The following is a 22,830-nucleotide window of genomic DNA, read 5'->3' as shown; positions in this document are numbered from 1 at the left end:
ACCAGTAATAATTGCAGCTTTATTATGCTATTTGGCTCTGTAGATTCTTGTAGAGATAACAAGTTGTAGAGGTAATATGGAAAACATGCATGAGTCAGATCATTGCTATCTAGGGGCACTCATTAGAGACCAGTAATACTGTTGATGTAGGCTTATTTTATTTCCCATAAATAAATGGAACATTCACCTGATGTTTAGTATTATCAAGATGATAACAGTTTGTTGACCTTGGTCAGAAACGCTCAGCAGAGATTACCACCACACCAGACTCTTGTTCCTTGGTTTCAGTGTGCTCAGGATTGCATTGATTTATACAGGCAGTGTAGGTCCCTCGGATCAGAAAGAGGACCGAGATGACGGCGTAGTAGCTGCCGTAGATGATGAACTGCAGAGAAAGCCCTCAGTCATTCTCAACATTGTTATTTGAGTCATGATATGGATCATCAAACCTGTCTGCGTGCAACAGTGAATGATAAACACCAGGTGTCACTGTCGCCCTTTCATCACATTTATCCAACAGATTGCTGTTGCAACTAATGCTGCTCACATTCTTGATTCAGAGAAAGCTCACCCAGAGATTGGTAGTGTTACATTTCCTGTATTCTGCCATTTAATTAAAACATTAATAAATAAATACTGTGTATGCACATACCTGTGTCACAATGTCCAGTCCCAGTGCAGCTTCATCAACAACTATGACCGTTATAATGGTCTGCAGGGAAAGGGCTACAAAAGTGTTGATCCCGAAAGTCAAGGCGTAGCACTGCATGGAGAGGTTGGATGCGATTTGAAATCTAGAATGACAAAGTGGTTATAATTTCTGAGAACTAGAAAGTTCTAGCTGCTTACACTGTCATAGATATTTATAAGCAATGCACAATAGAGCTGTGAAAAGAAATCAACTTTTTTGGGTGACTTTTTAAACAAAATTGAGTTGAGGAGTTGAATATGTAATTTTAGGCTTCAAGCTCTGCTGTTCCTCCATCTACAGAGAGGAGCTGTTTTTGAAAAACATAAGAAATAAAATTGGAGTTGTGGAAATTCTACAGTTAACTTACGTTGTGATGGTGATGAGAAGCATGTAGCAAGACTTAAATATGACATAAGCAGCATAGCATGCCCAGATACTGCTGGTGAGCGCCATCAGAAACACAGCACCTGTCCCTACAGCTGAGAACAACCCTAATGCCAGCTCTCCCCACACGGCCCAGCTCACCTTGATGTGGCCCACGGAGAAGGCTGCTGCAGCACCTGGCCCACGGAAGACAAGGATGAACGGATTAATCTGTCATTCCAGTGGACAACACCTCCACTGTGCCTGTGCATCCTTGTTTCATTCATTTATTAACCCTAACAACAACATTTATTTCATTAAACGATGGTACAAACATCAGTGTGGCTTCTTAAAAAAAACCTAATGCACACATGCCTTTGCTGGCCTCCACAGCACATGCCTTTTATGATGAACCACTTTTACCCAGCTCTTGGAATCAACTATCAGCAATAATCAAAGAATCCATTACTCCTAACTTTATCTCTTTAATTGAAGCAATTACTCTTCTTCTCATGCTGAGCCAGGTTGAGTGTAAGCCAACAGGACCATGATGCTGCTATTCCCTTTTAAAATCAATACACATTTCCCATTTAATCAGGCATCCTGTATAGCCTAGAATGGCATGGTTGTTTTCTTTTAATTGCAAGTTTTTATAGGTCTGTGTGCCATCAAACACGGCAGCTTTTAATAACATTGTTACATTTTATTTTGTTCTATATAATGTGGTTGTGCTGCAGTCTTCTGCAATCCACTTAATTGAACTGCTGGTTCAATCAGTCACCCCCTGCTTCTATGAAGTTCTTGTTCTTCTGTCAGATACAGTGTGCAAAAGCAACTTTCACTCTTTCATTAAAATGTGCTTTTGTGCACATTATTCTGAGAAAACTCAAATCTTTAGTTTATGACTGGTTTGTCCCGTTTCCACAATGTTTTTGGAAGGTAATATCTTTTTAAAGACGGTGACAAGCTATAGTTTTGTTATTGTCAACAAACTGATGAAAACACCAAAACCAACAATATTTAAGTCTGTTAGCACTTTCCGACTTCCCGACCCTGTGGCCCATTCTTTTCTATTAAAGATAGATAGAAAAAGGGTAACAAATATATTCTTTAGTTTTTGTTAATTGACATAATTTCATACAACAGCTGGGCTGTGTAGTTTTTAACAAATATTACTCAAACTAGTAGGGGCTATTAAGTACTTACGACATCAGGCCAGACAGACAATACTTATTAGTAAGTTAAATTCATTGTTTATGTTGGTCTTTTCATGGGATCTGTTGACAAAAATCTAGACTATCACCAGACTTATGCTTTAGGATCTGCACATAATGATACTGAAGCGGACTAAAGTATAGCTAAAGTATGATCTTACTAGAAATGGGAACCACAAATGTTTTGTGTCTTTCTTTCTGTATGGTTTTCTCTCTTACGCACACACACCTACAACCAGTCTTACCTACAAGGGAGCACACAGCCTCTACACCTCCGTTGTAGATGGATGATGTTGCAGATGGTTCTATATGGTCCCACATTAGCTGGATGTAGTTGAACACCTGCACATAGCCAGCTGTGGCCAGAGCCCACCACACAGACCAGTAGATTAAATCCCTGCATGGTGGTCATTATTAAAACAGATTATAACCATGACTGTAATTACTGTAGAGGGGTATCCTACTAGGTGTCTGCTCGACAGAACTGTAAAGTGTGGTGTGTATTGATAAACAAAATTGTATAAATGCCTGGAAGAATATGACTCCCTGAAGCTTTGCCAAAGTAGATGGCCTGCAGTGGCCGCATTTTTCCAGCTGCACCAGCCAGCACTGCCATTATGCTCCATCTTCTCTCTCCCTGAGCCAGCTTCATCCTCAGCCACCACTGGTTCCTCGGGCACATCCACTCCCAGAGGCCCCTCCTGTTGGGACTGTGAGCCCACTGCTGCTGCCTTTATCCCTTTGAAAAACAGGCTCCTCTGGGGCATGGGCAACCAGAAGGAGATGAGAAAAGCCATGCTTACCATCCCCAGAGTGATAGCATTGATGTAGAAGTAGTCCACTCCTATTGATTAGATTTCATACTTCATCAGTGCTTCCTCATATTGCTCAATACTTTATTGTACGTTATTATACTGTAATTGCAGGTATTTATGATCTGTTTTGAAGAGTACTGTATTCTTCATTTTAATGTGGAGAAAATACAGAGCTACAATACTTATCTAAGATTTATTTTATTTATTCTGTGTTTATTATAGGCTAGGAAGCCCTACCTGCCAGGGAGACCAGCACTTGGCCCAGGCTGGCACCAAATGTATACCCAGTTAGCATAGCACTGCGCAGGTAACCAGTGGCTCTTTGGTAATTCTCAACTGGAATCACGCTGTAAATGTAGGAAAAGTAGGCCACCTCTGTAGAAGTCACTACGGCATAGTTGATCTGTGGGTGGGATGGAACAGTTGTTAAAGAGATTGCACCCTGTAATGAAGCACCTTGTACCAGGAATGAATAACATAATGCAATCTACTTTTAGAAGTTTTTCTTGAGTAATATGCAACAGTGCAGCAACACTGTGTTATGTCCATTAACAGCAAGATTAAAATAGTTTGCATTATCTTAATAAGATCTTTTTGTTTTTTAATTGGCCTAACTATCTATGTCAGGACACACAACACCACGTGCAGTGCTGCAGTTTTGATTATTCTCAATAAATCTAAAGTATTATGAAGAACATCATTACTATTCAACTCTTTTCAATCATATTTATCAATTTTTCAATGGACCTGAAGGAAGATCATTGCAGGCAGCCCTGGGGCAAAACAGAGCAGGACATAGTTGGTGACCAGGAAGAGCCCCTGTACCACAATGAGGGGCTTGTGCCTCAGGAAGTCAGTCAGGAGGAAGACGGGGAAAAGGAAGGCGAGGTAGGAGTACGTCCAGATAGGGAACAGGTAGTTGGTCACCTGTAGGAAACAACAATTCTGATCCAGGCACGCTATCTGTCTATGGCATGTTTCATTGTTTCAGTGGTTGGTCTCTGATAAGAGCTCCTAATGAAAGATACAGTACTTAATGTATGTAGGCTAAAGAGCAACTCTGTGTACGTGTCTGTACATAACAGTATGTATGTGTCTGCCATGCTTACCACTTCTCCAGAGATGTTCTTGTGTGGTCCAATTAGGTATGGTGTGAGGAAGGGCTCTGCTACTCTGCAGTTAGCAAAAAACCCATAAAGTGACAGGACTGCAGTAGGATAAGCCCAGCTGGAGGACTTCAGCTTGGCCCAACTGCCCATGCTTTTACCTCAGCAGAATTTCCCAGAGATTGTCTTTAGTTTTTTATTTTCAGGAGTGCTGCCTGAGCACCTTGTCCTATATCTGAAGCCTACTACCTGGACTATCCCTCAGTTTATTGACTGTTGTTAAAGCTCAGTATTCATAGTAGCTAGAATATACAAAAGTAATCTTTATGATCTGCACGTGCCTTAGTTTATGAGCGATAGACTTCAACCTGTTAGGAAACGGAGAGGTGATGAAATTAGACTTTCTTCAGGTTTAGCTATCAGTAGCCTACAAGCCTTAAGTCTGTAATATATTATATTCACAAGAGACTGAGAGAAATGAAACTTCTTATTGTTACCGTAGGCAGAGGCAGTCAAATTGAGCCTGGGAATAAGATGACTCCCCTTCTGCAGCATAAAGGCAAAACTGTTTATTAATAGTGTGTATATAACAGCTGTATGAATTAGAATATAACATTTAAGTGCAAAAATATAATAATTATTCACCATATAAAATCCAAACCCAAGTTGGAGTTTGGATTCTATGACTCTGCTAAAGTATTGAGCCAGGGTGCGAACTACGGGGAGATAGGCTCCCCTTAATAAGACATCTCCCCTGAAAATGTGATTTGTGAAATTTTGGGGGGTCTCTAAAAATATTAACAGTGTGTCATTTTGACGTGCAATTTCAGTTTTGTGTAATGTGATCATCGTGGATTATTATGTGTAAAATTGCAAAAATATCATTCATTCAGCATGACAATAAAGATAAATACATGCTATTCTTGTCATGAGCATCAAGGCGTGGCGGCGCTGCGGTGCAAATTCAACTCATGTTTAGTACATGTTAACCTTCTACTGTCTATGATGTTAACTCAAAGATTCGTAGAACAAATATAAACGTTGGAGGCCATTAATCGGCGCGCAAAGTCCTTGAAATCCATTTAGCATCATATAGCCATGGCAAAAAGAAAACAAGGCAGCTTAATTAGTTTTGGTTTTAGGCTAGCCTACTAAAGGTAATAGCGTTAATAGCACGACCAATTCACCTGCTGCAAGCCCTGCTGGCACACCTCCCTCCGGGGTGACAACGCAAGAAGACGCTGAAGAAATAATGTCCTCTCTGACTGAAGATGGTGGTGGTAACAGCTCGTCAGACCCCTCTTGCTCTTCTCTCCCGTTAAATTGGAACAGCCAGCAGTGGAGAGACTGGAAGAGCCGATATGGCTGTTTGACAGTATTTCGCCTTTGCATCTTGAGCAAAGTTACACTTGGCCATTGGGTGCATCCTTTGGTTTTATTCAGAATAGATGCAAGTAACAGCTGCATGTTTTTCACTTCACCTTTTCACATTTTAATAGCAAAGTTCTGACTGGAGGCAATTCAAGGTGCAACTCCCAATACACTTTTGTTTGCAGAGTAAAGTTGAAGTTCAAACGGAACATGTTAGAGGGGAGGCAAAACTGTAATACGTATGCACACACTGTGGACTGTGGACACACAGCACTTTGTTCAAATGCCAACACGCTGCTGGCAAAACGGTTAAGGATGGAAGCTTTGGGTGCGTCGCTTAGGCCTAATTGAACGGAGGAGTTATGGTATTCTTCGGTAGCCTGACAAACTTTAACCATTGTTCATGTGAAATCTCAAAGACAGCCTGATGCTTTGTTTATAGACTATTTGTGGGTGGCTGTTTGACCTATCAATTCATGTCGATAAAGTATAATAGTAAGTCCTGTATAGTACACTTGTAGCCGTTATGTATATTTGTAAGTCGCAAGCACACGACTCCCCCCTGGTGAAAAAAAAAAAGTGGGCTCCCCCAAAAGCCACGATATAGTTCGAACACTGAGCTGGACTGTCCTTTGCATGAGGTATTCATAACAATGTTGTTTATTCCATATTCCTCATTTACCTAGACATAAAATACGTCACTCACTAATAGCAAAAACTGCAAGGTTTAGGTAGGTGGGAACAGATCTCGACGGAGATACAAACCATAGACTGTATATACAAACATGTCAGTTCAAGTTCTGGAGATGTTTTGGTTATGTTCCTACTACGCACGCGCAATGCGTGCACGCGGGCATTGTGCTGTGAGTCTGTTGCCATAGCAACGGTTTGTTGACAGGTGATGTGAAGTTGCCTGAATACACGGGGCAATGAAACTCAAACGGTTCTTTCTCAGATATTATCCACCAGGTAAGTTAATACGGAAAATGTAATTTGTCCTAACTGTAACGTCAGGGAATATTTCACTGCTGTAGAGGAATGTTTTCAACTTTGACAACTTGCAGTAACGTTAGCTAGTCTAACTTTACTCTAGCACTAGCTAGCTAGCTAGCTCCCAAACCATAATTTTGGTTAGCTGAGGTAGCTAGCATTAACGTTACCGTTGTTTTATTCAGCGCAGTCTTCATGAGTGGCCTTTGGTTCAATTCATTTTTCTGCTCTCAGGTATAATCTTGGAATATGAAAAAGGAGGATATTTGAGGACCAAATCAATCGACCTTTTGGATTTAACTTCAGAGTGCGTGAGTTGTATCCTGAACCTTTACGATAACATTCATAAAGTGAACTAACGTTAGCTAAGAACACTGGGGTTATGTTAGCTAACTGATAACGTCATAATAACCTCCTGTAGGAGTGTTGCTTTTCATCTTTCACAAATACTGTAATTGTATTACTAATCTAGTCAGACATATCTCCAAATAGCCCTGTCTGTGACTTGGGGTTCACCCATCACCTAACAACCCTACTTAACCTGCATGTCCACTGTTCTGAATGTGATACTAAACACAGGTATCAGGTGTTCTTAAGTTAAACATGTGTAAAAATTCTCCCACCATGCAGAACAAACCCAGATGAGTTGTTGGCAGAAATCAGGCAGTCAGAGCCTTTGATCACAGAGTCCCGGGCTGATCAGGTCAAACAACTGATCCTTCGACTTCAGCAGAAACAGGGCCAGCAGGACCACCACAGGTTCTGTTTCTTCAAGGTCAGACACTGGACTCACACTTACATTCATTATTATTATTACTTACAATAATAAATACATTCACACAGTGACATGACTAGAATCTAGATTCAATAAAGTAACTCCTCTTTAAAGGTTGTAAGTATGGTTTTATGAAACAAGTGTCGAAATCCTTTTGTCTTTTGTATCGGTACAAACATACATACAAACATTTATTTAGCATCAGATTGAGGTGCTAAAACTAACGCTAATGGAGTTTGCCATCTAAAAAGGCAATTGAAAATATTTTGGATGATAACGTTTTGGCAACATCAGCTAATTACAGCAGTATATTAGTTCTCTGATTTTTAATCTTTGCGAATGTTATTTACATCTGTGGAAAGTTAGGAGTTTGAGTAGTATACATTAATTAGCCAGTGCTCTAATAACATGATAACAACAGGTGCTTCATGAGTGTCTTAGTGTGTTAAGGAATACACAAGACATAATTGGTAAGAGGTTAGGGTTGGTTACATGGCTGGAGGTCAGCTCTAATCTTTCTCTGGTCTTTTTTTGTAGGAGCTAAAGGCACACATTCTGCCGCTGACAAACGTTGCCTTTGACAAATCAGGGTCAAGGTAGGGTTATCTGCACCACACAAAAGTCTAACACTGGAGTTCAGAAAGCTATGTATTCTTGTTCGTTGAATTTATCTGTACTCTTCTCTCTGATACTCTGCAGGTTTATAACTGGGAGCTATGACAGGACATGTAGAGTTTGGGACACAGCCTCAGGCACAGAGCTGCACGCACTAGAAGGTCACAGAAACGTGGTGTATGCAATTGCATTCAACAACCCCTATGGGTAATGAGCCGTCTCAGCAAAACATACATTCAGAGCATCTGATAAAACTGCTCTATTTGACTCTCAGTTTCTTTGTTTTATTTTATATTTTACTTAGAGACAAGATTGCCACCGGCTCTTTTGATAAGACATGCAAACTGTGGTGTGCTGAGACGGCCAAATGTTTTCATACCTTTCGCGGACACATGGCAGAAATAGTATGTATGACAATCTGTTTTAAATTAAAATTATTCAATTACTGTTTGTTTTTAGTCAATTGTTGCTCCATATACCACATTCTACTATACATAGTCAGTATTTATGCACATTTTTACACTGCAGGACCAAATGCCTTTATTAGTGCCCAAGACCTGCCGAATCCTTTTTGGCTTTTTACTAGAATCCAGCACTAGTAACTGTAAAAGAGAGTTCCGTATTGTGTAGGTGTGCCTGGCATTCAACCCCCAGAGTACACTGGTGGCCACAGGCAGCATGGATGCCACTGCCAAGCTGTGGGATGTGGAGACTGGGGAGGAGGTGGCCACTCTGACTGTGAGTAATCTGTTTTTTACTTACTATATCCCAATGCCTCTCTTGTTCTCTTTTTTTCTGCTATCGCGACTGCATTGACTAACTTTTCATTCACTTCTAAGAGTAATTATTCCTAAATTGAGTGTTGTTACCCCTGCTGAGGGTCAGCGTCTTTTGTAACCCCCAAATATCCACCTATGATCTGATGGCGAATGTAACAGCTGTTTAATAAGGCCACTGATAACCCATTCTGAGGGGAGGCGTAAGCTCTCTTTGATGTGCAGACTGCACGTGGGTCTGTGGTGTGACTGGTTGGTTGGCTGGCTCTGTCTCAGTGAGAAGCAACTCTCTCTCTCAGCTCTGTTAATACTTCACACCACGAAGAATCAATCATGCTGACAGCAGTCAATTGAGCGTACATGCTCTTTATTATTTATTTATTTATTTCAAGAATTTAAGAATCTCCCTTTAAGTGTCAATGTTTATTTTAATAAATAATATTGTGTGTTTGTTGTGCATTTTCATCCATAGAGGGGGAGAAAGAGAGGGAGTTTATAAGAGACGGTGAGGGATAATGCTCTCTTTTTGATTTCATCCAGGGCCACACTGCAGAGGTCCTCTCTCTATGCTTTAACACAGTGGGAAATCAGCTTGTCACTGGCTCCTTTGACCACACTGTTGCTATATGGGATGTTGCTTCAGGAAGGTCAGACATCAGCATTGTTATTGCAATGTATGCAACGATGTCTGCATGTGTGTCGTAAATACTGTACAGTCCATATATAACACCTATATATTTTGCATGCATAAGTGCACAACTGACTCATTGCTGCTTTTCTGTTATTTTCAGACGTGTCCACACTCTGATTGGTCACAGGGGGGAAATCAGCAATGTTCAGTTTAACTGGGATTGCTCCCTCATAGTAACAGGCTCCATGGACAAAACCTGCAAGGTGAACTATCATCAGCCCAAAGACTTAAAAATGTGCAATTGTTTGTGTGTGTGTGTTTTATTTAACTCTTCACAATACCATTATTTTGCCAAAACGTCTCTTTACAGACTGGAATTATATTTAGCATTAGTTTGTTATTCATTTACCATTTTAAGCTATTATAAACAAGGTATGTGAGATGGATGGTTCTTGTCATCCATATTCAGCCTTCTCCATTTTCCACTCTCCGTCTCTCTACCTCCTGTCTCTAAGGTCTACATCATTTAAAAGAGAAAATTGAATCGAAATATCTTAATTATGCCAAGATGAGTCATGCTCCGACGAATTATCCCCCTCACTGCATTTCCTCTAGGGGAGATGGTTAAAGTAAAGCTACCAGCTGCATGCAGGCATATTTAATGAGACTGTTCACATGTATGTGTGTCCTAGTTTGTGCTTATGTTTTAGAGACTTGATTTTATGTGATATCATGTGCTTCTTTTTATCTTTTTATTGCTTTTATATGTAGTTTTTTATTTATTGTTTTTCATTTGTCTTCTATGTTTTTGTGTCTTTTGTCTTGTTTTTATTCACCCTAATGTTGTCTTGCTTTTGTTTGGCTTTCTGTTAGGGGTATGCAAACAAATCGATTCACATTCGTATCACGATTCAAGCTCTACCGATTCAAAATCGATTCATAGCATTCCAAAAATCGATTCATATTTTTTTTTTTTTAATTGTATGTCATGTAATCACATGGGAAAAGTAACTACATTTACATACTGTGAAATGTTTTTTTAATCGAGAATTGTTTTTGAATCGAAAATCGATTTTGAATCGAAGCTTGAGCCTAAAAATCGATATCGAATCGTGACATTTTCTGAATCGTGCACCCATACTTTCTGTTGCTATATTGCCTTCTGGGTATCTGCTTTGTCTGTCAAAGCACTTTGTAAACTCTTTTTTCAAGGTGTTATATAAATAAAGTTATTATTATTATTATTATTATTATTATTATTATTATTATGTATTTCCTGCCTGTTTATTTATAATTATGTCACTGAGGGTTTGTGTGACCCTAACCCTCAGTGACATATGTATGTATTTTCAGTTGTGGGAGGCAGTCAGTGGGAAGTGTGTGGCCACCCTAGTTGGACACAAAGAAGAGGTGCTAGATGTGTGCTTTGATTTAAGTGGTCAGCTCATTGCTACTGCCTCTGCTGATGGTAAGACTAACAATTCATTTACTAAATGTTTACATTACTAGCAAAGTTTTACTAGTAAAGTAGTATATATATATTATACACCCACATATATGTGGATGTATATTACACATTATATACACACATATATACACATTTCCATTTTTTCCCTCACTCCAGCAATTTTGTGTTGTTTAGATCACATGCCTGAGGTTTACTTTATGTAATAAAAATTTTTTCTACCGCCATGCATCCTCAATACTTGACGTGTAAGAAATGACATGTACACTAACAACCCTGCTTGTCCCTGTCTCTGTCAGGTACAGCGCGAGTGTTCAGTGCAACCACACATCAGTGTCTCGTGACCCTAGAGGGCCATGATGGAGAGATCTCTAAGGTAAGTGACTGGACCCATAATGGCTTCTCTGCCATTGCCTGTAAACATTTATTCTATGTCACCATAGAGAAAAGCTAAAGCCTGGGTATTTTGTTCTCAGTAAGCTAAATAGGTATTTACTATTGTTTTCATTTCTCTTTTTAACAAAGATATAACAATGACTCTATTCTGCATCTATGAATTTATCCCATATGGTTAGTACAAGTGTGTCTCTGTAAGGCTAACAAGAGCTGTAAAGTAATAAATAGTAAATCTTTGCTCATGTTTTAGCTTTTCATAGTGAAACAGAGTAGCACAAAAGTAAACCAGGACCTAGGCTCTCTATAAATTACCCATTATCAAAACATTATCTCACAGACCTGTTTGGAAGTAAGTATTATTATAACAGGCCATGGGGCACAACCACAAGTTTGTGGATGCACCAGGCAACTAACAGGTGCAAATGAGCTTGTGATTGTTGTGTAACATTAACTCTCACTATCTACCTACAGTTCTCCTGGCCAGTGTGGTAAAAAAGATATTGCCTCTACTTGCCTTGTTAACATGGGATAAAGCGTGATGCTGAGTTAGAGGGACAGGAGTTTAGGCTTCAGGCTGTTTTTGTGCTTACTGTGTCACATGGTGAAACTCTGCTGGTAGGACAGAGGACTGTAGTGATGCTTCTTTTGATCTGGCTAATTGAATATGTAGCTTCCAAACGAGATGTTTTGGAGGTAGCGCTCCATGAGAAATTACAAATACCACCGGCCATCTCTGACCATAAGTTAGCATGGTCTGACTTTGTGTTATTAGCCTCTAAACTCAGCACCAAATGTTGCATCCATGCCATCACATGTAACCACACATCTTTTACCCTGGTATAACATTGTCTGGCATTAGCTGAGTCCAACAAACACATACTCTGGCATTAGGTGCCATGCTCTGTATGTCCTGCAGGTTCTGGCTCAGAGGGTTTCTATGTATGAGGGGCTTAGAAGTCACCTCTGTTTACTGAAACATCAGGCAGTTGATAATAAGTAGGCTGGATGGAGGATCATTCCAGAGGATTATGACACTAATCTCTCCCTAAAAGGACACCTCTCCCCCTCCCCTCCATGCCTTCTTAACCATGACCATGTTTTTTTTCTTTGGTCTATCCCTCTATTTCAGTGTCCCGCTCTGAATGTTTACTTTTATTTTCACTATGTCTCAGTCCCTCTAGGTAATTCCCTTTGCTGCCTTTTCCTATTTAACTATGAAAAATATAAATGATGGACTGTATGTTGACAACTATACATAATGATTACATAACTGAGGATACATAATTTCGTAACATTTGCAGTGTGAACCGCATAAGTGTGAAGGAAATGAGGTGAGAATTAGTGTGTAATATGGAATTAGGACATAGCTTTAGTCATGTTTATTTATACCTCTTTCCTGTCATCTCCTTTTTTTGCTGATGTTTTTTCTCTCTTCTCTGTCCATTTTCTCACCATTTCTGTTCCTGTCATAGCTTCCACTTTCATCTTCTTCCTCCGGTCTTCTATCTTTGTCAGCTCCTGTTCTAGTCAGTTTCCATTCCCTGTCTAGGGTAACTCCTTGGTGCTAGAGTTGTAATAAAAGCATACTTTACTTAAATGGCCATCTAGAGCCAGCTTTATTTAATCATCTTTGTTTTTTACCTCACTATGGAGATAGGAAAACATTCAGGAAACAATAAACCAGCACTCTAACACAATCAGATTCAGCCATGATTATCATAATACTCTACTGGAAAAACTCTTCACTAAGTAGTGCCGCTAGGGCCTTTATCCTCCTTAAGTATTTAAAGTTGAATGACCTCTGTAGAATAATGTTGCTGATGTGGTAAAGAGTTTGAAACTCACTCACTTCCCCCTCCCTCTTTGTCATTTCAACCACTTCTGGTGTAATCTCTTATTCGTTACTCTCTCTTGCTCACTCTATCACTCATATAGCACGCACCCACATCTCTGAATAAGACTAAAGGCTGTTTTATGCTTCTGCATCGAATCGACGGCGTACCCCCGCAGACCCCTCTGCATCGCTGCGAACCCCTCTCCGAGCCCTCCGCCGTAGCTCTTATAACTACCATAACTTTGCATCGAGGCGATGGAGACTGCAAGGACTGTGATTGGTCAACTCGTCCTGTGTGTTGATAGTCGGTGTTTCAAGCAGCCTACTGCAGGGAGTAGCAACATGCTAGTTCACTGACATAAGCTTTGCAAATAAACTCATATTTGGGTTACAACGACGGGGTTATCCATTTGCAAAGTGTCTACATGTCAGTAACGTTTTGAAATTAGCACTTCGCCAGCAAGCAGTACTTTGTGGGCAGTCGTGCTAAAGTTTGCTTGCTAACATAACATAAACTGGCTGGCAGACACCTCGCAAATAACCTCAGACTAATCACCCCCTAGCGTTATGGCGGTGAAATGCACTGCGATGCAAAGTAACCCTGACGCAGAACTCCGAAAGGGTCACGACGCCGTAGCAACGGCATGGAATTGATGCAGATGCATAAAACAGCCTTAACTCTCCTGCCTTTCTTGTTAGATCTGTTTCAGCCCCCAGGGCAGCAGGGTCCTGACTGCCAGCTCAGACAAGACAGCTCGTCTTTGGGATGTTCAGTCTGGAGTCTGCCTACAAGTCCTGGAGGGGCACACAGACGAGATCTTCTCATGCGTCTTCAACTATGAGGGTGACACTATAATTACAGGTATACACTAACTCACACACACCACATCTGGCAGCCACACATACATCTGACAACCATGCACTGTTACAATATAGCTTTGAGTGACGATTAAACTGCTTCTTGCCAGCCGGCATCACAAATACTTTACATTTTAGATTTGAAAAGCGTGCAGCTGTGTCCTGCTGTGCAGCCACCTGTTCTTGTTTGTGCTCTCCTGCAGGCAGCAAGGATAACACGTGTCGGATCTGGTACTGACCCTTCCCTTGACCCTTACAAGGCTCAGACAGGCATATACATGGACACAACAATCAGTTTACCATGTATGTCACTGTATATCTTTCTAATTGTACAATACCAACTGAAAAATCTGTAGTCATATTGAGGTAAATGTCTGGTTTACCGCATCTGTGTAAGGTTTAAGTGGCATTGCAAATCATCGCCGCTTCATTATATAATTTTTCTCTCTGATGTTCCTCCTGTTCTTTCGTTTGTTTAAAGCTTCACTTGTTCCCTGACTGTACTAGATTTATACTGTGTCTGACCAGTAGACATAGCCTTCTGTTTACTGTGGAGTTAACAGTGTGGTAACTTGGCTCATAAAATGTCATCAAGCAGTTGGAAGTCTTCGACTATGTTTTTGGGATGGTTTGACATTTTGGGACATATGCTTGGACAAAGCCAGGAGGCGATTAGCTTAGCTTAGCATAAAGACTGGAAGCAGCTGGCTCTGTCCAAAGTTCAAAAATACACCTACCAGCCCCTCTAAAGCTCAGTTATTAACAAGCTACATACTTACAGCACATAACTCCCCGTAAGACCACAACTTGTTTTTACATTTCTGTTTGTGTTGCAATTTAACAAACCAGCTATGTGGATTTTTAAACTTTAGACAAAGCCAGGCTACAGTAGCTGTGTGAGGCTAGGCTACTCATCTTCTGGCTCTAGCTTCCTATTTAAAAGACAGGAATGAGAGTGGTCTTCTCATCTAAGCATATTAAGCATACTTCCCAAAATGACAGACTAGTTCTTTGAAGCATGTTTTTAAAATACATGTGAACATGCTTTGTAAATATACTGTACCTGATATTCAATGAAGCTGTGTAGAGACTTTTAGCAAGTGTGACCTAGACTCATCGACCTGAGCTGTAAACATCCCAAATTTTGTTTTGTTTAATCATATTCATACATGAGCATTGCTGTGTCATCTTCATTAGCCCGTTATCAGCTAACAAAGGTAATCTTCTGATATTTCTGTTCCTACTGCCTTGTATGTTTTCTGTAAGCATTATTTTCTAAAAGCACAATACAATGATACATGTTTATTCAGTAGCTTCAAGATCATATAGCTGTTGGTTTACAGTCTCACTGCATCTGCAACACACTTTTGGCAATACAATGTAATACTGATGTGGATAAATGTGCTACTAAACAGTGTTCAGTTCCCTTTCTGCTGAATGTTACGAATGATCAAGACTGCTTGTATTTCACATCACAGAAATTTATTGATGTCAAAAGATAAATACATTCAGTTCTACCATGACAGAGTTTACAGCGGAATTGTGTGCTTTTCTTTCCCAATGCTGATGTAACACTAGAGTACCACTAAGTAGAGAAATAAACGGACCAAATTCACATACAAATTCAACATTACAAACCGTACTCTGTTTTCCTGACATAGTAAAAGCTAAAGAGAGCAGTCCACTACTCCAAGGTGCAGCAGTTCCAAATCTACAGTATTTACAAATCATCTATCTAAAATAATCCGTTCTCATGTAACATAAACAAGATAACATATCTACTTGGAACTGAATTTCAAGGTTTCAACAACAGAGGTGGTATGTTGGCCGATGAACACAACAAAGATATGGGCATTTTGTTACTTTGAGCAAATGTGCACTATTAAATGGCGAATCCGAAGAAAGTGAAAGGTTTTTTTTGGGCTTATGTTTCAACAGCCTCTTTTACAAAGTAGTTTTGATACAAAAGGTTTGAGCACATTAAGTTGTGGGGAGAATTTAACCTGATTTTCCTATCTTCTATTGGTACTTTTCTTCATGTGTGTTAATTTGGAATAAGTAAATAAATAAACGTGTAATTTGGTTCTGAGAATCTGTAAATATATATATATATATATATATATATATATATATATATATATATATATATATATAAAATCTGGAGCAGTTAAAACCTGCTGACTATAATCTTGTGAAGGCTAGTTCATTCTCATCAAAAATGTCCAACCTGTATACCTACAGTTTGCTCTGTGTGTGTGTCTCACTAGAGGGGTGAATGTGAAAACAAAAATATGCTTTTATTAAAGGGAGACTGGTCCATTCATAGCTTTTCATGGACAGATTGAGGTGTATGAATTTCTCAAGTATGCTGATCGCATTGTGCTGTCAGCTTACAGTAGGAGACACTTGGTGTGACGAGACAGGATCGTTTAAAAAGGTTGGAACATGTTAGAAGTGTGCGCGAACAAGTGTCTTTGTTTGCAGTATGAGGAAGCTACAGAGTAGAGCCCTACAGGGTCTCCAACAGCCAATCAAACAGGCTGGACAAAGACTGGTCCTCTTTCTCTTTCTCATGTAGTTTACAGAACTGGACCACAGCGCTGAACAAGTCTGCAATCCGCCACGCCTTCTGAGACATCAGATGAACCACCCTCTGGAACTGAGAGAAAGCACACACAAAATGAATCCAACTATAAATACATGGTCATTATACCAATGGTCAATATACCTTATTGACTAATGGTGAAATTTACAGTATGTATAAAAGAATAGATAGCACAACTAAACAGTAATATTTATAACTAATAATAACTCCTTGGAACACTGTATCAATGCAACATAATTCGTGATGAGTGACTAACGCAAAGCAAGGTTTATTACAAAGGGTACTAGAAAAGGCATGTTCTGCAGAAATTGATTGTGAATGCTGAAAACCTAAATAGCTAAAGCTAAACTGGATTGCTGGCATAATAGGCGTAAGAAGAAGGTGAAGTAGTGAGAACAGTTGGATAGGTGTGAATTACGAATATCATTGAAATGTTGAATGATACCAATAATGTATTAAAGAAAAGTGATATATTGTTAAAGCCCATGTTGCAGGGTTTATTTTCTAATGCTTGTTGGTAATAAACATTTAAACTGTTACCCAACAACATCAAATACAATGGATATCACAAAACGGAATAAAATACGAAAAAGTAATACTATTTTACAGCGGTTTGCAATGATTCTCTTTTCCCTAGGCTAGGCTAGGCTGAGGCACGTCTCCCCAACGTGACGTCATCACCGAATTGCGTTAAAAAACCCACTAAACGACTAAAATGGTAAAAACTGACCTTTAACACTATTTGGTGACATTTTTAACAATGATATACATATGTTGAGTGCTTTATGTACCCGTTAATTGGGTATTTAATTTACAACAGTTAATTACAACAGTGGTGGTTAACCTGCAACATGGGCTTTAAGTTTTTTTTTTCCAAAGAAAAGTCATTGTATATGTATGTCAAAAAAGTTATAATATAGTATGTGGAAAAAGTAAAAAAAAAAATCATAGTATGTCGAAAAAAGTGAAAGAAAAGTCCTAGTTTAGTATATCGAAAAAAAGTCATATGTCGAAAAAAAGTGATAAAAAAAGTCATAGTATGTTGAAAAAAATGATAAAAAAGTCATAGTGTAGTATATCGAAAAAAAGTGATTAAAAAAAGTCATAGTATAATATGTCGAAAAAAAGTCATAAAAAGTCAAAGCGTAGTATGTCGAAAAGAATCATTAAAAAGTCCGAATAGTATGTCAAAAAGTCATAAAAAAGGCATAGTATAGTATGTCGAAAAAGGTCAAAGCGTAGTATGTGGAAAAGAATCATTAAAAAGTCATAGTACAGTATGTTGGAAAAAGTTTTAAAACAAATTGCAGTATAGTATGTCGAAAAAAGTCATAAAAAGCCATAGTATAGCATGTCGAAAAGAATCATGAAAAAGTCACATGTCAAAAAAAGTGATAAAAATTCATAGTAGAGTATGTCAAAAAAGTGATAAAAAAGTCATAGTATAGTATGTCGAAAAAAGTAAAAAAAAAAGTTGCAGTATAGTATGTCAAAAAAAGTGATGAAAAAGTCAAAGTTTAGTATATCGTAAAAGTCATGGTATAGTATGTCGAAAAAAGTTTAAAAAAAAGTCATGGTATAGTATGTCGAAAAAAGTTTTAAAAAAAGTTGCAGTATAGCATGTCGAAAAAAGTGATAAAAAGTCATAGTATAGTATGTCGAAAATAATCATGAAAAAGTCACATGTGAAAAAAGTGATAAAAAGTCATAGTAGAGTATGTCAAAAAAGTGATAAAAAAGTCATAGTGTAGTATGCCGAAAAGAATCACCAAAAAGTCGTAAAAAAAGTGATAAAAAAGTAATACTTTATATCGAAAAAAAGTCATAGTATAGTATGTCGGAAAAAAAAGTGATATAAAAGTCATGGTATAGTATGTCGAAAAAAGTTACAGCACAGTATGTCGAAAAAAAAGGCATAAAAAAGTCATAGTGTAGTATGTCGAAAAAAGTCAAAGCGTAGTACGTTGAAAAGACTCATGAAAAAGTCATAGAATAGTATGTCAAAAAGTAATAAAAAAAAGTCATTAGTGTAGTATGTCGAAAAAGGTCAAAGCATAGTATGTGGACAAAAATCATTAAAAAGTCATAGTATGTCGAAAAAAGTCATAAAAAAGTCATAGCATAGCATGTTGAAAAAAGTGATAAAGTCATAGTTTAGTATCTCGAAAAAAGTCACAGTATAGTATGTCGAAAAAGTTTTTAAAAAGTTGCACTATAGTATATCGAAAAAAGTGATAAAAAGTCATAGTATAGTATGTCGAAAAAAGTGCTAAAAAAGTCAAAGTAGAGCATGTTGAAAAAAGTGATAAAAATTTCATAATTTAGTATATCAAAAAAAGTCATAGTATAGTAGGTCAAAAAAGTTAAAAAAAAGTCGCAGTATAGTATGTCGAAAAAAAAGATAAAGTCATAGTCACGAAAGTCGTGAAAAAGTCACATGTCAAAAAAAGTGATAAAAAGTCATAGTTTAGTATATTGAAAAAAGTCATAGTATAGCATGTCGAAAAAAGTAATTAAAAAAAGTCATAGTATAGTATGTCGAAAAAAAGTGATTAAAAAAGTGATAGTATAGCTTGTCGAAAAGAATCATGAAAAAGTCACATGACAAAAAAGTGATAAAAAGTCATAGTCGAGTATATCAAAAAAAGTGATAAAGTCGTAGTATAGTATGTCGAAAAAAGTTTAAAAAAAAGTCATAGTATAGTATGTCGAAAAAAGTGAAAAAACGTCATAGTTTAGTATATCAAAAAAAAGTCATAGTTTAGTATATCGAAAATAGTCACAGTATAGTATGTCGAAAAAAGTGATTAAAAAAAGTCATAGTATAGCATGTCAAAAATGTGAAAAAAGTCAAGTATATATAGTATGTTGAAAAAGTCTTAAAAAAGTCAAAGTACAGTATGTCGAAAAAGGTCAAAGCGTAGTATGTGGAAAAGAATCATTAAAAAGTCATAGTACAGTATGTCGAAAAAAAGTCATAAAAAAAGTTTAAAAAATCATAGTATAGCATGTAGAAAAAAAATCCTAAAAAAGTCATAGTACAGCATGTCAAAAAAGGCCAAAGCGTAGTATGTGGAAAAGAATCATTAAAAGTCATTGTATAGTATGTAGAAAAAACGTCCTAAAATGTCATAGTATAGCATGTCGAAAAAAGACAAAGCATAGTACGTCGAAAAGAATCATGAAAAAGTCATAGAATAGTATGTTGAAAAAAGTCATAAAAAAGTCATAGTATAAAGAGCCGAAGTCACGCCCCTTCCGGTGGACCTCATGGGACCTTAATTCAGAAAGAATATGAATGGTAGTGAACGGGGAGAGGCAAATTATTTTTTGATCCCGTTTGAATTGAGCCATGGATTACAAATATGTTCGTCAATTTAAAAGATAATTTTTCAACCGAAGAAAGTCTCAGTTCGCCGTAGGTTTGTTATATGACCACTTAGTTTTGTTTGAAACCGCTCAGTGAACTACATCTCTCGTCTCACACAATTTACCTAACCTAGCTTGATGCTCAGCTTGCTCACTAGCTAGCTAGCTTAGCTCTGATCCACAACACATGTAACGTTATCTTACCTGATGTGTTTTATCCAGTGACGTGTTTTCAGCAGATAAGCAAAAGAACAAGCAAGATCATCTGCTCATTTGAGTAACGTTACGTCCCCGGTACGATACACAGAGACATTGTAGCTTCAGCGAGACGTCATCCATGTGACATTGAAGTGTGTAGTCTTTCTAATTACGTATTTTCACAGTCTTATATTTCAACAGTTTAACAATAAACTGAGACTTTCTTTGGTTGAAACATTATCTTTTAAATTGCTGAACATCATATTTGTAATCCATGGCTCAATTCAAACGGGATAAAAAAAATAATTATTATCTCTCCATTGACTCTCGTTCATATTTTTTCGAAAAGATAGGTCCCATTGGCTGGAAGTAGAAGGGCGTGACTTCGGCTCTCTATAGTAAGTCGAAAAAGTCATAAGAAAGGCATAGTATACTATGTTGAAAAAGGTCAAAGTATAGTATGTGGAAAAGAATCATTAAAAAGTCATAGTATAGTATGTCGAAAAAGTCATAAAAAAGGCATAGTATAGTATGTCAAAAGAGGTCAAAGCGCAGCATGTGGAAAAGATTCATTAAAAAGTCAAAGTATAGTATGTCGTAAAAAATTCATAGTATAGTAAGTCGAAAAAATAAAAAAAGTCGTAGTATATTATGTTGAAAAGAATCATGAAAAAGTCATAGTATAGTCAGTCGAAAAAAGTCAAAATGTGTTGAAGATTTGAACCCTCAACCTCAAATCTTTATTTTATCTCTAGCAGCTTATCTCACTGAGGTACTTGTGAAGCTCACAATATATTGGTTCGGCGTTGTATTTATTGTTCACATTACTGAAAATGTAAAAGTCATAGTGTAGTATGTCAAAAAAAGTCAAAGTGTAGTGTGCGAAAAAAAAAGTCATAGCATAGTCTGTTGAAGAGTTGAACCCTCAACCTCCAATCTTCATTCCATCTCTAGCAACTTAGCTCACTGAGCTATTTGTAAAGCTCACAACATATTGGTCTGGTTTTGTATTTATTGTTTACATTACTGAACACGTAAAAAGTCATAGTGTAGTATGTCGAAAAAAAGTCATAGTATAGTACTGTATGACGAAAAAGTTATAAAAAAGTCATATCATAGTATGTCAAAAAAGGCATAGTATATTAAAGAGTTGAAGCCTCATCCTCCAATCTTCCCTTTATCTCTAGCAGCTTATCTCACTGAGCTATTTGTGTAGCTCATAATCCGCTTGTATTTATTGTTCACATTACTGAAGACAAAAGAAGTCGTAGTATAGTATGTCAAAAAAAGTCGTAGTATAGTAAGTCGAAAAAAAGTTATAAAAAGGTAAAGTATAGTATGTCGAAAAAGTCATAGTATAGAATGTTTTAAAAAATCATAGTATAGTATATGGAAAAAATAAGATTCATAATTTTCTATGTGCATTTAGGGGGGGACCTCATAATCTCAGTATCTCTAAAATCCTGTCTCCTGCCCTGCAACAGGGTTATAATAACCAAAGACAACTATACAATCAGTAACATTAGATCGAAAAATGGGTCCCCCTGCTTAGGGCTGCACGATATGAGGAAAATATGCAATAACGTCGTTGAATATCGTGATAACGATATTACTTGCAATAAATAAACATATTAAAGGGTACTCAGTTCTGCATTTCTGCTGCTTTCAGTATTCTGCTAAAATACAACAAATTGCTTGTTGAATTTAAAACAAATAAAAGGTAATCATTTCCAACATTCTTTTATTGAACAAATTGAACATTGAATTAAATATAAAAGGCACCACTAAAAAAGGAGTGATAGTTACATTATTAAGTGCAGTTTTCTGCTGGACACAAAAAATCTCTGAGTGTCTTTCGCGATATGTCACAGGCTTTCGCGATGTGTTCATGCGCCAGTTGATATCGTGATGACGATAAAAAAACCTGATATATCGTGCAGCCCTTACCCCTGCTTTTATATTTTTGATTTGACAGCTGTACCTACCTTTGCAACCCTCTTCTCTTTGGTCTTCCTAAAGTAGAGAGCAGAAAGTCCCAGCTCGGAGGCAGCAATCCACTGCAGGGCCAGTCTCAGCTCCGAGTCCACACACTCAGGCTCAAGGTCGCAGTTTACCACCAACAGCGCCCTGAGGTTGCTACTGCTGCCTGCCATCCTCGCTGAACTGCTCTCTGAAAAAACAAAGGTAACAGGAATGCACTAATGTTTTTATAACACACCTTGAATGTTAACTATGTTCTCTACACCATCAAAGCCCTGTATGAATGCAGACATGTCATTCTGTTCTATACTTGCTTGGACATCAAAAGCCAACGTGCCAAAGCTTTGCATGCGATCATACAGCACGTTCAGCTTCGTAAAATAGAAATATCCTGCGTTCAGTTTTGCTTCGAGATAATCTTTGTTGGAGTGTAAGTCATCAAACAAAGATGAACTTTGTGTTGAGACACTTCTGGAACTATGGTCCCTTTTCAATTATTGATGACTATCTTTAACTCAAAGAGGAGAATTGCCTTTGCTCAAGCACATCCATTAATCACAGACCCAGTTTACTGCACATCCAGTCACTCAACAGCTCTTGGTTAGTAGCCAGATGTTAAAGCTGACCAAGAAGGTGAATAATTAGGAAGTTGATAACATTGAGAGGAAATGAGAATCCATCACTGCACTTACCAAAGACATTTTCCTTTGTTCCTGCTAGATGTCCTTTCTCTGTCTCCTCACTGTGAGGGAAAAAAAAATACCAATTGAAATAAGAT

The 22,830-nt window shown here is 37.9% G+C and overlaps 3 protein-coding genes across 7 annotated transcripts in view; 1 reads left to right on the top strand and 2 right to left on the bottom strand.

Moving 5' to 3' along the window:
- Nucleotides 1-54: 54 nt before the first annotated feature.
- On the bottom strand, nucleotides 55-4,586 carry slc19a3b (solute carrier family 19 member 3b). The gene is made up of 8 exons (XM_031293220.2): nucleotides 4,193-4,586; nucleotides 3,831-4,010; nucleotides 3,321-3,486; nucleotides 2,797-3,112; nucleotides 2,514-2,665; nucleotides 1,059-1,251; nucleotides 653-794; nucleotides 55-385 (listed from the first exon to the last, which is right to left on the bottom strand). The coding sequence occupies exons 1-8, from the start codon at nucleotides 4,340-4,342 to the stop codon at nucleotides 233-235; spliced, it is 1,452 nt and encodes a 483-aa protein (XP_031149080.1). The 5' UTR covers nucleotides 4,343-4,586; the 3' UTR covers nucleotides 55-232.
- Nucleotides 4,587-6,393: 1,807 nt separating this feature from the next.
- Nucleotides 6,394-16,980, top strand: daw1 (dynein assembly factor with WDR repeat domains 1). 2 transcript variants are annotated; one of them, XR_004897368.1, is made up of 14 exons: nucleotides 6,394-6,529; nucleotides 6,785-6,857; nucleotides 7,181-7,325; nucleotides 7,863-7,921; nucleotides 8,025-8,147; nucleotides 8,245-8,344; nucleotides 8,571-8,678; nucleotides 9,257-9,363; nucleotides 9,508-9,610; nucleotides 10,701-10,815; nucleotides 11,112-11,188; nucleotides 13,742-13,904; nucleotides 14,104-14,203; nucleotides 16,479-16,980. XR_004897368.1 is itself a non-coding variant. In XM_031293221.2 (13 exons), the coding sequence occupies exons 1-13, from the start codon at nucleotides 6,490-6,492 to the stop codon at nucleotides 14,136-14,138; spliced, it is 1,248 nt and encodes a 415-aa protein (XP_031149081.1). In that variant the 5' UTR covers nucleotides 6,394-6,489; the 3' UTR covers nucleotides 14,139-15,800. The 2 variants fall into 2 exon arrangements, 1 of the variants encoding a protein (XP_031149081.1); XM_031293221.2 differs by lacking the exon at nucleotides 16,479-16,980 and having other exon boundaries at nucleotides 14,104-15,800.
- LOC116045528 (SPHK1 interactor, AKAP domain containing) overlaps nucleotides 15,366-22,830 on the bottom strand; it is a 65,293-nt gene continuing 57,828 nt past the window's right edge. For all 4 annotated transcript variants that reach the window (XM_031293189.2, XM_031293188.2, XM_031293190.2 and 1 more), the window contains 3 exons: nucleotides 22,745-22,794; nucleotides 22,058-22,242; nucleotides 15,366-16,559 (listed from right to left, as the gene is read on the bottom strand). In XM_031293189.2, coding sequence (XP_031149049.1) covers nucleotides 16,410-16,559; nucleotides 22,058-22,242; nucleotides 22,745-22,794 — 385 coding nt within the window. In that variant the 3' untranslated portion in view covers nucleotides 15,366-16,409. The remainder of the gene's footprint in view (nucleotides 16,560-22,057; nucleotides 22,243-22,744; nucleotides 22,795-22,830) is intronic.

The sequence above is a fragment of the Sander lucioperca genome, chromosome 5 (genome assembly GCF_008315115.2).
Source record: "Sander lucioperca isolate FBNREF2018 chromosome 5, SLUC_FBN_1.2, whole genome shotgun sequence".
Taxonomy (NCBI): Eukaryota; Metazoa; Chordata; class Actinopteri; order Perciformes; family Percidae; genus Sander; species Sander lucioperca.
The sequence above is the reverse complement of the archived record's forward strand: the minus strand, read 5'-3'. Positions and strand labels throughout refer to the sequence as shown.

Coding starts and splice junctions, on each gene's coding strand:
- slc19a3b (XM_031293220.2), bottom strand. CDS start 4,342: ATGGGCAGTTGGGCCAAGCTGAAGTCCTCCAGCTGGGCTTATCCTACT. Junction 2,666..2,796: donor AGGGAGTCATATTCTTCCAG/GCATTTATACAA, acceptor ACCACCATGCAG/GGATTTAATCTACTGGTCTG. Junction 1,252..2,513: donor GGCTGTGTGCTCCCTTGTAG/GTAAGACTGGTT, acceptor TCCGTGGGCCAG/GTGCTGCAGCAGCCTTCTCC.
- daw1 (XM_031293221.2), top strand. CDS start 6,490: ATGAAACTCAAACGGTTCTTTCTCAGATATTATCCACCAG. Junction 7,922..8,024: donor TTTGACAAATCAGGGTCAAG/GTAGGGTTATCT, acceptor GATACTCTGCAG/GTTTATAACTGGGAGCTATG. Junction 8,679..9,256: donor AGGAGGTGGCCACTCTGACT/GTGAGTAATCTG, acceptor GATTTCATCCAG/GGCCACACTGCAGAGGTCCT.